This window comes from Odocoileus virginianus, chromosome 2, assembly GCF_023699985.2.
Source record: "Odocoileus virginianus isolate 20LAN1187 ecotype Illinois chromosome 2, Ovbor_1.2, whole genome shotgun sequence".
Lineage (NCBI taxonomy): Eukaryota > Metazoa > Chordata > Mammalia > Artiodactyla > Cervidae > Odocoileus > Odocoileus virginianus.
Window position 1 is genome coordinate 46,119,061 of NC_069675.1, and position 12,763 is coordinate 46,131,823.

Here is a 12,763-nt window from a genome sequence, read left to right on the forward strand (position 1 = left end):
CATGGAACTAGAAGTTCTAGCCAGGGCAGTGAGGCAAGAAAAAGAATTTAAAGGCACCCAGATTGAAAAGGAAGATGTGAAATCTATTCACAGATTTGTGTCCCTATTCATAGATGACACGATCTTATATGTAGAAAACTCTGAAGATTACACACACACACTGTTAAATACAAATCTGGCAAATCATAGTTTAGCCTTACCTACCTTGAATGTGCTCAGAACACATTAAACCAGAGTAGGGCAAAATCATCTAACCTAAGCCTATTTTATAATTATTTTATAAGTATTGAAGGCTCAGCACTTAAGAGTTGATGCTTTTGAACTGTGGTGCTGGAGAAGACTCTTCAGAGTCCACTGGACAGCAAGGAGATCAAACCAGTCAATCCTAAAGGAAATCAGTCCTGAATATTCATTGGAAGGAGTGATGTTGAAGCTGAAGCTCCAATACTTTGTTCACCTGATGTGACAGCCAACTCACTGGAAAGACCCTGATGCTAGGAAAGATTGAGGGCAGTAGGAGAAGGGACAACAGAGGATGAGATGGTTGGATGGCATCATTGACTCAATGGACATGAGTTTGAGCAAACTCTGAGAGAGAGTGAAGGACAGGGAAGCCTGGCACGCTGCAGTCCATGGGGTTGCAAGGAGTAGGAAACAACTGAGCAACTGAACGATCATCGAATATCTGATGTAACTTATTGAATACTGTACTGAAAGTGAAAAACAGAATGGCTGCATGGGTACTCACGCAGCTAGTGCTCACAGCTGAAAGCACACTGGACCTGAGGAATGTTCAAAGCACTAAATTAAAATTAATTGCTGGATGATGATGCTATAGCTACAGTGTCATCAATCTTTCTCTTCTGATGAGGCTTGAGAATAGCTGAAAGGAGGAACTGGGGCACAGACCCTTGGTTTAGTAAATAATACAGTGTTCTTCAGGAAGATAACTGGCTTTGCAGTTTTTCTTCTCTATGGCAAGCAAGAGCTTCCTGTACCTACCTGCCAGGCCTTGCCAGTCTCTTATAATTAACAACTATTTCCAACATCTGTACACCACTGGTGATAGTAGCAAACATCTCTGCTAAGTATCTTTGCTGTGAATTCTTGGTGTCTCAGATAGAACTACTTCTTCCTCACCTCAACTCCTTTCTTTCTCCAGTTCAATCAGCTCTTCATTGGAAGGCTCTTCAGCCTCAATGCCGAGAAGTTCATGAATACCCTTTATCAAAGTCCAATTCTTGCTGCTTCCCAAGCACTTGTATCTTGTTACTGTATTTGCAACAGTAGAACCTTGGTCAAAAGCCTTTGAATGCATTCATGTATGTATTCAAAACTTTCTTCCAAATGCCATTGGTGTGTGACTTCTTCCCATGTTGCAGTGATGGTTAACATTTGGAGTGTGGCCATGTTTAGGGGCAAATACGCAACCTTTACATCAGGATACATGTCACAAATGTGCTATGGATGCCCTGGAGGTTTGTCTAAGATCAGCTTGAATGGAATATTGTTTTGCCTACAATATTCTCTTGCCTGTGACAAATAGTTAAAAAAAAAAAGTCTTCAAACAATCGTACTGCAAGTTTTCTTATTGTGATAATGGGAAGTGTATTCTTGTTCACATTTTTGAATGCTTTAGGGTTCCTTAAGTGGTACATTAAGAAAGACTTTAATTTGAACCCTGCAACATTTCCACCCAAAAGCAGTGTTAAATGGTCTCTGAATGCCTTGAATACTGGTCCACCCAAAAGCAGTGTTAAATGGTCTCTGAATGCCTTGAATACTGGCATTGTATTGAACTCTTGAATATATGTATGTCCTGACATACAGTTCTAGAATAAGCTTTTTTCATCAATATTAACTTTTTCTTCTGGCAATTTTTAAAAAAACATTTACTTATTTGGCTGCACGGGGTCTTAGTTGAAGCACATGCGATTTTCATTGTATCATACAGGATATTTCGTTGCAGCACAAGGACTCTCTAGTTGTGGCATGTGGACTTAGTTGCTCCGTGGGATGTGGCATAAGTTCCCCAACCAGGGATTGAACCTGCGTCCCCTGCATTGCAATGTGGATTCCGAACTACTGGACCACCCCAAGTCTCTGGCGAATATTTCTCACCCACAATTATCCTATATAGCTTTTCCTTCAAATCATCAGCACCTTTTACCATCAGGACTTGCTGCCTCACTGCTGAATTTCACACTGTGAAAATCATGATGCCCTTTGAAGCTCTGAAACCTACCACAGGTTGCTATAAACACTTGGGTATAAAGAGTGAATCGAAAAGCCTTCTTGCCTTAGCCTAGGGCATCAGTTGGCTAAGTGGTATAGCACGTGACAACTTTTCAGTATCATCATTAGATCAGCTCTTTTGTGATGACAATGTGTTTAACTGATGCTATTCACTGCACCACTGATTCACTTCTTAACCTTTAAGATGGTTGAAATCATCAATGGAAATTCCTAACTCATGTGCAGTGACCATTACTGACTTGCTCGCTGCCTTTGTGCTGGGCAATTATCCTGAATTTTATCTCAAGAGTAATTGCCTTCCTCTTCTTTTTCCCACTAGAAGCAGCAGATGCAGATGGGCATTTTTTAGACATCACAGGATGCAAAAACACAAACCACGATACATTAAAAAAAAATCCCAGAAACACAGTACACTGAAGAGTATTGGTTGTTTACCCTTGAGATCATATGGCTGACAAGTAGCTGTCAACATCCATTTCTGATTAAAGCTCTCAAAAAAGTGAATGTACCTGGATATATTATATAGTGTCATACAAGGCCAGAGCTAACATAAAACATACAAAAAATATATAAAATCTGAAGTTATAGATCTGTTGAAAAAATTGAACCTATAGTTAAAATCAACTGCATGTTTTCACTGATGAAATGCTTCTACTACACATTTTAGAAATATTACTGTAAATACATTTAAATCTAAATTCCCATCTAGGCACTGTTGTAAACTGAATTCATTTTTGAAGGTTGTGTTAATATGTTTCAACTATCTAATTTCATTCTGATTGCTTCTTGTCTTGGTCATTGATTTACTTGGAAGTATGTTGCTTAATTTTTCAACATTTGAGGATTTTGTAGTTATTTCCATAGTTATCATAGAACATATTATTTTTTAATATTTAGTTGGCTGTGCCAGGTCTTAGTTGCAACATGCAGGATCTTCAGTTGCAGCTTGCAAACTCTTATTGTGGCCTGGGGGATCCAGGTACCTGACCAGGGATCAAACCCAGGCCCCCTGCCTTGGGAGTGCAGAGTCTTAACCACTGGACCACCAGGAAGTCCCTATCCCCCACTTTTTGAAAGTTTGCTTTACACTACTTCACATTTATGAAATACCTACGTTAGTACCTGGTTTTGCTAATGCAAAGAAATCTGAAGAGGTTTTTTTGCTTTTACAAAAAAAAAAAAAGGGCAAAATGTGAAAACAGCATTCAGCATTTGTTTTGCAACAAGCTGTACAGAGGCAGCATACACGTGGAGCCGTTTAAGTGCCATTGCCATGCTCCTTTACAGAAAACTACACTCAGCATCAGGGCACCATAGTTACGAGCTGTGTCTGTGAGCACCTGTGCTTGATGTCGACTTATTTGTGTCTGTTAGCAAGATGTGTCCTAAGATACTTGCTTCTACGCTTGTGAAGTGTTTCACAGGAAACCTCTCCTTTCAAATAGTGGGGGAAAGCTGTACTTAGAAAAGGCCCACTTGTTCCTTCTACCTTTTTCATCAACTGAAAATAAGAATGTCATTTTCTCATTCGACTCCAAAGGATTTTCCTACTTGGGAGTTAATTTTTATTTTGGTTTAAACATACATAACACAAAATTGATGATTTTAATCATTTTTAAGTGTACAATTCAGTGGTAGTAAGGACATTCACAATGTTGGACAACCATCACCACTATCCATCCCCAGGATTTTTTCATCATCCCAAACAGAAACTGTGCCCATTACACAGTAACTGCCACTTCCCCTTCCTCTCAGCCCCAGTACCCATCACTCTACTTCCTGCTCTATTCTAGGAATAAGACTTCCTCATATGAGTGGAATCATAGTGTCTCGTTCTGTGTCTGCCATATTTCACTGAGCATATTTTCAAGACTTGTCCATGTTTAAGCAGGTGTCAGCATTTCTTTCAAGACTGAGAAATATCCCACCATATATAAATGCCATGTTGCTTATCTGTTCACCTGTTGGGTTGTTTCCACTTTTGGCTCTTGTGAATAATGCTGCTGTGAACACGAGTGTACAAGTATCTGCTTGAATCCTTGCTTTTGATTCTTTTGCGTTTAAACCTAGGAGTGTTGTTGGATCATACGTTAATTCTGTTTAACTTTTAGAGGACAAAAATACTGTTAAAATTGCTTAAGGTTATCCAGGAATTTTACAGTTTCCCTTGTGTACCATTTTTTCTTGCATCATGATGTGGGTTAATTTTCCTTCCAAAGAAATTCTGGTTTTTATCTGAAAATGTCAGTGATGAACAAGGGAAATAATTTTTAGGTGTCTAGACTTATCCTGTCCCTCACCAATCTCTTGATTCTCTGACTTACTGTCAAACTTGTACTTCCCTCTGTCCGACTTATAAGTAAACATTTCTCTATAGTTCCTTGTTACTCAAAGCTGTATTGTATCTTTTTACCAATCTTTTGGTTTGTAAAAGAACTTTTTTCTGCTCCTTAACTCATGTGCTGAATTTCTAATTTTAATCATCGTGTCTCATTTCTGTAAATTCTATTCAGCTTCTTTCCCAATCTGGTCATTTCTGGCAATCTCATTCTTTCATCATATCCCATACACCCATTTCTTCATGCATACTAAACGTTTCAGAATATAAAGTACTGGATCACTCCAGAATCTACAAACATTGCAGGTTTAACATAGCAGTTTGCAGGTTTGCATTCACTCTTGCTCATGGGAGCTTTCAATTTTTATATTTGTGGGCACAATGCATCTGATTATAAGTAATAAGTCCTTGGAACTATCTTTGGGATTCCTTTGAGGTCTGGCTTGATGGTGATTTCTTCAGTAGAGAATTAAACTTTTCATCTTCTTTTGGCTATTGGGGATTTCTAATCAACAGTGCCAATTCTAGATCCAAAACTGTATAAAGGAGCTTCTCGTAAGACATTCCCAAGGAAGATGTTTCCCACTAATAGATATTTCCATTTATTCTTTTCAGAAAACTTTTTGAAAGTTCATCCATTAAAGATTTTGGCTTGAGGTAGGTTGGCATTAGGTATGCATCTTTGATTTACCACTCTGAGCTCATAGGTAAAAACCTAGGCTCCAGGCCTTGTCTATGTTATTTGATTTCAATTTAATTCATTTTAGTACACCTAGAGCTGTCTAGGAGAAATCAACAAGGTAGAGAAAACTGGCTTCTTTATGAATTTCCTTTCTTCATAGAAATGATTATTTTTGATACTACAGTTTTAAAACTTCTAATAATTTCACTTGCTTTTGTAAACTCTTGAATTATAAAGGGTCAGAAGAGAGACAAAGTATTTTGACCTCTTAACTTTTTAGAATCATTTAGTTTCTATTTGGTTAATTCTCATTTCTAACATTAGTTAATCAGCAGTGTTTCTTTACAAAAATGTGACAGGAGTTTCCACTTGGCTGGGGAGGAACTTGTTTCCATGTGAGCACTGTAATACCCACTCAGAAATCACTATAGCATCAAATTTCTGTGCTTTTAAGATGACTTCCTGGCATAAACTCTTACACTTGTTAACACTGATGAAATGTGTGTTGACTCTGCAACCAGAGAATAATGCCAATAAACTGAGTCAAAACATTATATGAATACTTTAATGCAAAATGCTTAACACTTAAAATTAGCAAAGCTTCAATTTAAATTAAAACTCCATTTAACTAAAGATGGTTAACCCCAAGAATTATACAGTAGTTGACTTCTGCTATATAATGCCATTCCTAATGCAATACAGTATAAGAACTGCACTGTTGGTGGTCGCTTCCTCCACTGTTCTTCTGAACCCTAAGGGCTGGGGGAGAGGGTACTCAGACAGACACAACAAAACACAACCCGAATCAACTGTGTGGTGGTTCCTAAGAGTTATAATCCATTTGACTAAACTGTCCAACCACACAGCTGGGGAGTAACTGCAGATGTTGTTCCAGAACTGAGAGGGGGTTCTGTTTTTACAGTTGGGTAGAAGCTCTGCACTAGGTGAGAAGTCACAGTTTTAAAGGATGCATGTTCTGTAAATAGTTACTACATATACACATTTAGTGTCTGTAAACACTAGAAATATACATTAGACAGAGTACCCCCTTACCAGGTGGGTACAGTTTAAAAAAGAAGATGAGGTAACATGAGTCTCAAAGTCCACAGGAATCCTGCCTGAAGAGTTTGAACAGCTGCCAGTAATTCACTTCCAATGTGCAGGGGTAAGGCTCCTCTGGGACCCTCAGGGTTTGCCAAAACTGGATTCACTGGCTTTCAGCATAGCAACCGCATCTTTTACTGCATGGTAGATAACATTCTTCACCTGATTGAAATGAGAGAAAATATGGTCCGTTTACCATTAACTTTAAAATCTGTCAACTGAGAATAAACTTTCCCCCTACCAAGTTTATTACCATGCTCTCGGAACTTAAGACTCAAAATTCAATATGAAACATTAATAATACTTGAAAAGTCCCTGAGATCCTTGAAGCTTTTATACACATTTTAAACCCATGCCTCCTTTGAAGAACTGAAAAGCTCATTCTCCCCCTTCCATAGGCTTTGATCCTATGTGGCCCTGCCCTCACTGAGTGCAGAGAAAAGCAAGTCCAGGGGTACAGCTCTCTTTTTCAGGGTTTATATATGTCCCTAGTTTTCTAAATGAAATCACATGTTTTAGATAATTCACTACTGCAAGCCTCTAAACCAAAGTGAGATTCCCTTCTGGTTTATTCCTCCTTTGCCTAAGTAGGTAGTAGAACCAGCCAGTTCATCAACTCACTGTTACCTAGTGTGATATGGCCAAGTTCATGGACTATTTTTTTTGTTGACAGGAAATGAGGATTTATTGGTGGGCATGAGTAAGGAGGGTACAGCACCAAGGCTCTCCTGAGTGCAGGGCCCGCCATTTGTCCAGGGGCCCATGATTAAGGATGTATTTGACTCCACAGTGATCTGGGATGAGCTGCTTTTCTCCATGTTTTCAAATTCATCCGCATTAAACTTAGTAAATCCCCACTTTTTGGAGATGTGGATGGATCTTCTCGCGGCCAGGAAATTTGAACTGGGCCCTGTGGAGGGCTTCAATCATATGCTCCTTGTTCTACAGCTTGGTATGGATGGACATTCACTGATAAAGGGCCATGAAGCCAGAGTCAGAGAATGCCCGGGATCACAACTATTTTTACCTGTAATTTATCTTCATGGTTTGTATGAGTCTGTGACAGATAGCGGAATTCCTGAGTAAGCCAGAAGCAGTGCTTAACATGTTCTGGAGAAACAAAATCTTCAGCCACCTTGATACAGCTATATAAGTTATGAACCTGGAAAACAAGAAGACACATCACTAACACAAGCCACATCAGCAGTGTATGGAGAATAAAGAGTACAGTAATGGTTCTTGCCTGATGTGGCGCTCCTGCTGGGATAAATACCACATCTCCAAGAAACTGCACAATAGCCCAGCCTTGAACTCCATACTCTTGTTGCAAACGCTTCCTCAATGATCGGTCTAAATACCAGCTCTGATCATGAATGGGATCGTGGTCGGCGGGGTTTTCTTGACCTTGCTCTTCTGACACCTAGAATATATTCCAAAGGTTATGAAACTGAGTTACGTGCTAGGGCTCCAGGAGGGCATTTGGCCCCCTGAACAATGTGGACGGTCAGTAAACATCAGGCCTTCTTCAACATAAGCCCTGGCTGGCAGAAAGAGAAAATAGTACTTAAAGACAATAACTGAACGAATCAAGAGGAGACTGAAAGAAAATGTGGGTTCCTTTGTCATTTCCCATAAACCATGACTGGCAGTCTGCATTATTTTTGTAAATACTGTGTCTGGACAATATTTTGGCCTAGACTTTTGAATGTAAAATAATTTTGAATGTAATAAGGAGACTCAAGCTCCTTATAAGTACATTTATTGCCCTGCGGTTCTTAAAAACCTCTAATTCACTTAACAATTTGAGTTATGAAATAATCCCAAAGATGGCTACAGATGAAACCTGTTTATTCTAGACCAGTATTGGGCAGCACAGACTCAGGGTGACCCTATCAAAGGAACAACATGGTGACCAGCAGGTCCTCGGAAGAACCAAGTTATCCTTAGCAAAAGACATCTTGATTGAAGGAAACACTGGTTAAGGATCTTACTTGGCATCAGGCTACCATGAATATCCATTCCTCATGAACAAATGAAGAGTACTGGCCATAAATATCTACGCTAAAACTAGCAGCCTCAGTGGCGAACAGGTTAAAACCTGAACATGCTCATCTGTGTCTAGAACAAAGGGTTCCACACAGAACCCTTGCCAAATAACCTAACTACTGGAATCTTGGGATCATCAAAGTCCCAGTATACCTCTCCCATGACCCTTCATAAGTTGATGGCCACCAGTAGGGTGGACAAAGCCAACAGAGACCTGAGTAACTTGGAAGACAGCTATCACAGGTGAAGAAATGATACATGGGTGTCTGAAGGGCTTAGGTTTTTAGGGCTGTAAAAACAGATACTATGTGATGATCAGAGGAACTACCATGAAGGTGAAGGCAGAGCACAAAACCCTTCAAATTCACTGGAACATAAAACACAGACATGACAAACAAAACAAGTTCCCCCCTTTTCAAAGATGTGAGCCTAATCATCTAGAAATCGATGATCCTTAGAAACCAGCTTTAGCCTACCCAATCTGAGATGCACGGGTTTCAAGTTTGAGGTTGTGATTATTCGTCAGTGACCCAGTCAGGTCTCGACATGCAGTAATTAATAATATTGCCGTTCTGCATGCTTCTCTCTTCACATGCCATAGGGTAAGGAGCACACCTTTTTAAGAAATTCTCGTATCTTCTCTGTATCCTTAGCAGCATATATGTGCCAGAGAGCTCCTGGCTTCTCTTTTCCTTCAATAAATCGCTTTATTGTGAGTTCATCAGAATCTCCATCTTGGATGGTTTTAAGGACTTCTGGAGCAAGAGAAGGCAAATATCAGACTATGTATGTTCCAGCTCAGAGAGTAAGCCCCACTTTTTTTATGCTTAGGACCCTACCTTCTTCTTGGTCACACTGTCCTTTGGGAATTCCCACATAGACCATGACATTAGCTGCATCAGATACATCTAGGTGAAGGTTTGTTGTTCCATATTTCCGATCTTCTGGAGTAATTAATCCTGCAGGCAGAAAAGCCTGAAATTTACTGAAACAGCACAGGCTGCCACAGTCTTTCCCACTCCCTGGAATACTTGGCCACAAAATTTAAAATCTACCTTTTTAAGCAAGCAAGAGTAATAGAACAATATTCAATATTAAGTTATTTTATCCTTTCAACTTTGAATAAATATTAAATGTTTACTTTTGTAAGAATAAAAAACCAAGTCCTAATATTAGTTTCTGGTGATAGGCAAAATATCTGAACATCTGGATGAAATTTAAATAAAATATGGATGAAATTTAAAAAAAAAATAGGACAAAAGGGCTTTTTAAAAATGAGCCAATATGCTGGCAAGAAAAGAAAGTCAACACTAGAAAGTAGGACTCGGGATGGTAAAGTGGACTACTGAGGCTGGGATTTGCCAAAAGGATGTCTGCTCAACCAGGCGAGCTCAAGCTTTCAAGCTTTGGTTGTCACAGCCAAGGACTCTGGGGTAAGACATAAGATGGGGAGTCTAACAGAACACCTCTCTACCCCTGCCCCAAACACAGAAAGCTAGAACCTCAAATGACTATGTACTCAGTCACACTTGGATCCCTCAACTATGGAAGAGGTTAAGGAAGAGGTTTAGCCACAGCAGGGGACTCCCAGGTGGCGCTAGTGGTAAAGAATCCGCCTGCCGATGCTGGAGACATAAAGAGTCACAGGTTCGATCCCTGGGTCGGGAAGATCCCCTGGAGGAGGACATGGCAACTCACTTCAGTAGTCTTGCCTGGAGAATCCCATGGGCAGAGCAGCCTGGCGGGCTACAGTCCATGGTGTCACACAGGGTCAGAAGTGACTGAAGCGACTTAGCACGCACACATGAGCCAAAGCGTGAGGTCCCTGCTAGTGCTCATAATGGAGACTCTAATCTCCTCCCTCAGGAGAAGGCCCATTTGCTCAGCATTCACCTTGAGGCTTGTCAAGCCCGGCGGTTACCTTGATCCCCATCCTGACACAAGGACACTGCTTCTTGACTGGGCACAGAGCCAAGCATGGCTTGGGATGGGCAAGTCAAGGCTGTTTTCTAACCCGCCATGCCCTGCAACTTAAGCCCTGACTTACTTGGAGGCCAAGGAATTTGTCTCTGGCTCACAGGGGCCTGTGGTTTAGGAGCAGCCATACACACAGGAGCCAACACCTTATCATTTTAACCTGGGATCATGGCCCTGGGGCTCAGCTACAGTTTCCCTTCTTTCCAGTTTGCTGAAATGCCAGCCCTAGGAGTGAGTAAAGCATTAAATATTGGACAAAATCATAGGATATATGAGATTTTCTTTCAAAGAGTAAAGGAAAAAGTATGAAGAGAGGAAATAAGGAAACTACTATGGGAAAAAAGTCTGAGAGCGGTTGTAACTAGGAGACGAGTACATGGGAAGTCACTGTCCTAGACTCAGGTTTTCAGTGCATTTAATTTTCTATAGTAAAAAGTAAACAAGTATAATTTGAGAAGAAAAAAAGCAATGTGATAGGTGGCAACTGAATTAAATGAATAGTTATTAATGACAACATGGAGGAATATCCCTAAGTCTGATTCCATTCATATAAAGCTCAAAAGTAGGTTAAATACTGAAAGAACATTCTGCAGTAATAACAAATCTATGGTAAAATTATAAATGTAAGGAAATGATAAGCACAAATGTCAGGATGTGGCCTAACACTGGGAGCAGAAGGAGGCAGATGGAGCTGGGAGGAGTGAGGAAAGGTGAACACGTCTCAGAGCGACATCCGAAGCTGCTTGCTGGTTTGGCCAGTGGAACCAAAAACAATGGTCCCAGGGAAAGGATTCCCATAAAATAGAAAATCCTGAAACAAAACACGCCATGGACTTTCACGCAAAGAACATAAGCAGACACAGTAGGGGCTGCTACGTGACAGACCACTGGGACTGGAGACTGGTTCAAGCCTGGAAATTAGGAGACTTAGACCTAGTCCCAGACCTGTTACTAGATGCCCCTTGGGTCTCCTAGTCAGGTCAATGTCCCCTCTATCATCCTCAAGTCCTTGTCCCTATTTGTAAAACTGCTGGTGGTGGTGGTGGAGCTGGAGAGAGGTTGACTTATGATCTTTCCAAAGAGCCTTTCACTCTACTTTGTCTCATGGAGAAGTCACTGCTCAGTCACCAAACTTTTGAAAAATAACTGCTCATTAATGAGGTTTATCATAAGGTTGAAGGTGTTTGAAAATGAACACATTTTTCCACCCCTAACTGGTTACTCTGAATGGAACAATTTTGATAGGAAAAGCTATCATAGAGTGACAATGCCATCTATCAATTGCTATCTAAGAGAAAAAGACCTCTATCAAGCTATTTAAACCAAATAAATAGACTTATTATATTAAAAACATCTCAGGTAACTACTTCTACCTTATACAGCTTTCTAATTTCCATTAGACCTGGATAATCATGATGTAACATGATTTGTACACCATTTGCTTTAGTAGAAAAATGCTTCCGTTCATGTAAATTTATTGTAAATTCTCACTGTAAACAGAATACACCCTGCAATCCCAGCCATCCAGCTGCTTTGAAAGGCTCAGGGGAAGGTAGCACAGCTGCAGAACAGGCTGCTGCCCCACAACACAGGCAGAGCTCTCTAAACCGAGACCTGAAGAGTAAGGGGAAATGGGCTACTGCCAGCTGTGTTCTCTCCCCCAGACCACCTCTCAGCCCACCCTGGCAGAACTATCTTGGACACCTGGACTGTGGGAACTCCCCAAAAATAAAGGCCTCTCTGGGACTGTTTCCTGACCTCACTCCCGGTGGTTCCCGGGCAGACTCCACCGTAAGAAAAGAATTGGGGGCTGAGGTCCAAGCCCTTGCTCCCACTCCCCCAACGGTGTCTGGAGAACATGGCAAAGATGCCAAAGACTCTGGTCTGCCACCCTTGAGTCTGAGACACTGGAGTTGAGATTACATGAGGAAGGAATAACAATGAAATACAAATTCAAAGAGTATGTTTAATACTAACTTAAATAACTGAATACTACCCACCAGCACAGAACACTGCATTTAAGTGCAGCTGACGTTAAAACAGCTGAAATTCCAGTAGACTGACCTAAATGTCCAGCAACATTAAAACAATGAATAAACTGACATTCATTAAATGACATACCATCAAATGCAACCATCAAAAATGATCACACTAAAAACCACTGAGCAACATGTAAAAACATTCCTATGTAATATGAAGTATAAGGGAAAATTTTTATTAAACAATGGCATATGCCCTACAACTGCAATTAAGACAGGGAAATATACATACATGTGGCCAAGGAATAAAAGGAATTAAACAATAATGAAGACCATTGCTGTTAAGGGGTAGGATTACAGACATCTCTCCCTCCCCCAAAA

At 40.4% G+C, this 12,763-nt stretch overlaps 1 protein-coding gene across 9 annotated transcripts in view; it reads right to left on the reverse strand.

The window, feature by feature from the left end:
- Positions 1–5,827: 5,827 nt before the first annotated feature.
- The window catches only part of KDM3A (lysine demethylase 3A), a 55,265-nt gene continuing 48,329 nt past the window's right edge, over positions 5,828–12,763 (reverse strand). For all 9 annotated transcript variants that reach the window (XM_070479389.1, XM_070479395.1, XM_070479401.1 and 6 more), the window contains 5 exons: positions 9,266–9,385; positions 9,042–9,181; positions 7,624–7,800; positions 7,408–7,542; positions 5,828–6,542 (listed from right to left, as the gene is read on the reverse strand). In XM_070479389.1, coding sequence (XP_070335490.1) covers positions 6,462–6,542; positions 7,408–7,542; positions 7,624–7,800; positions 9,042–9,181; positions 9,266–9,385 — 653 coding nt within the window. In that variant the 3' untranslated portion in view covers positions 5,828–6,461. The remainder of the gene's footprint in view (positions 6,543–7,407; positions 7,543–7,623; positions 7,801–9,041; positions 9,182–9,265; positions 9,386–12,763) is intronic.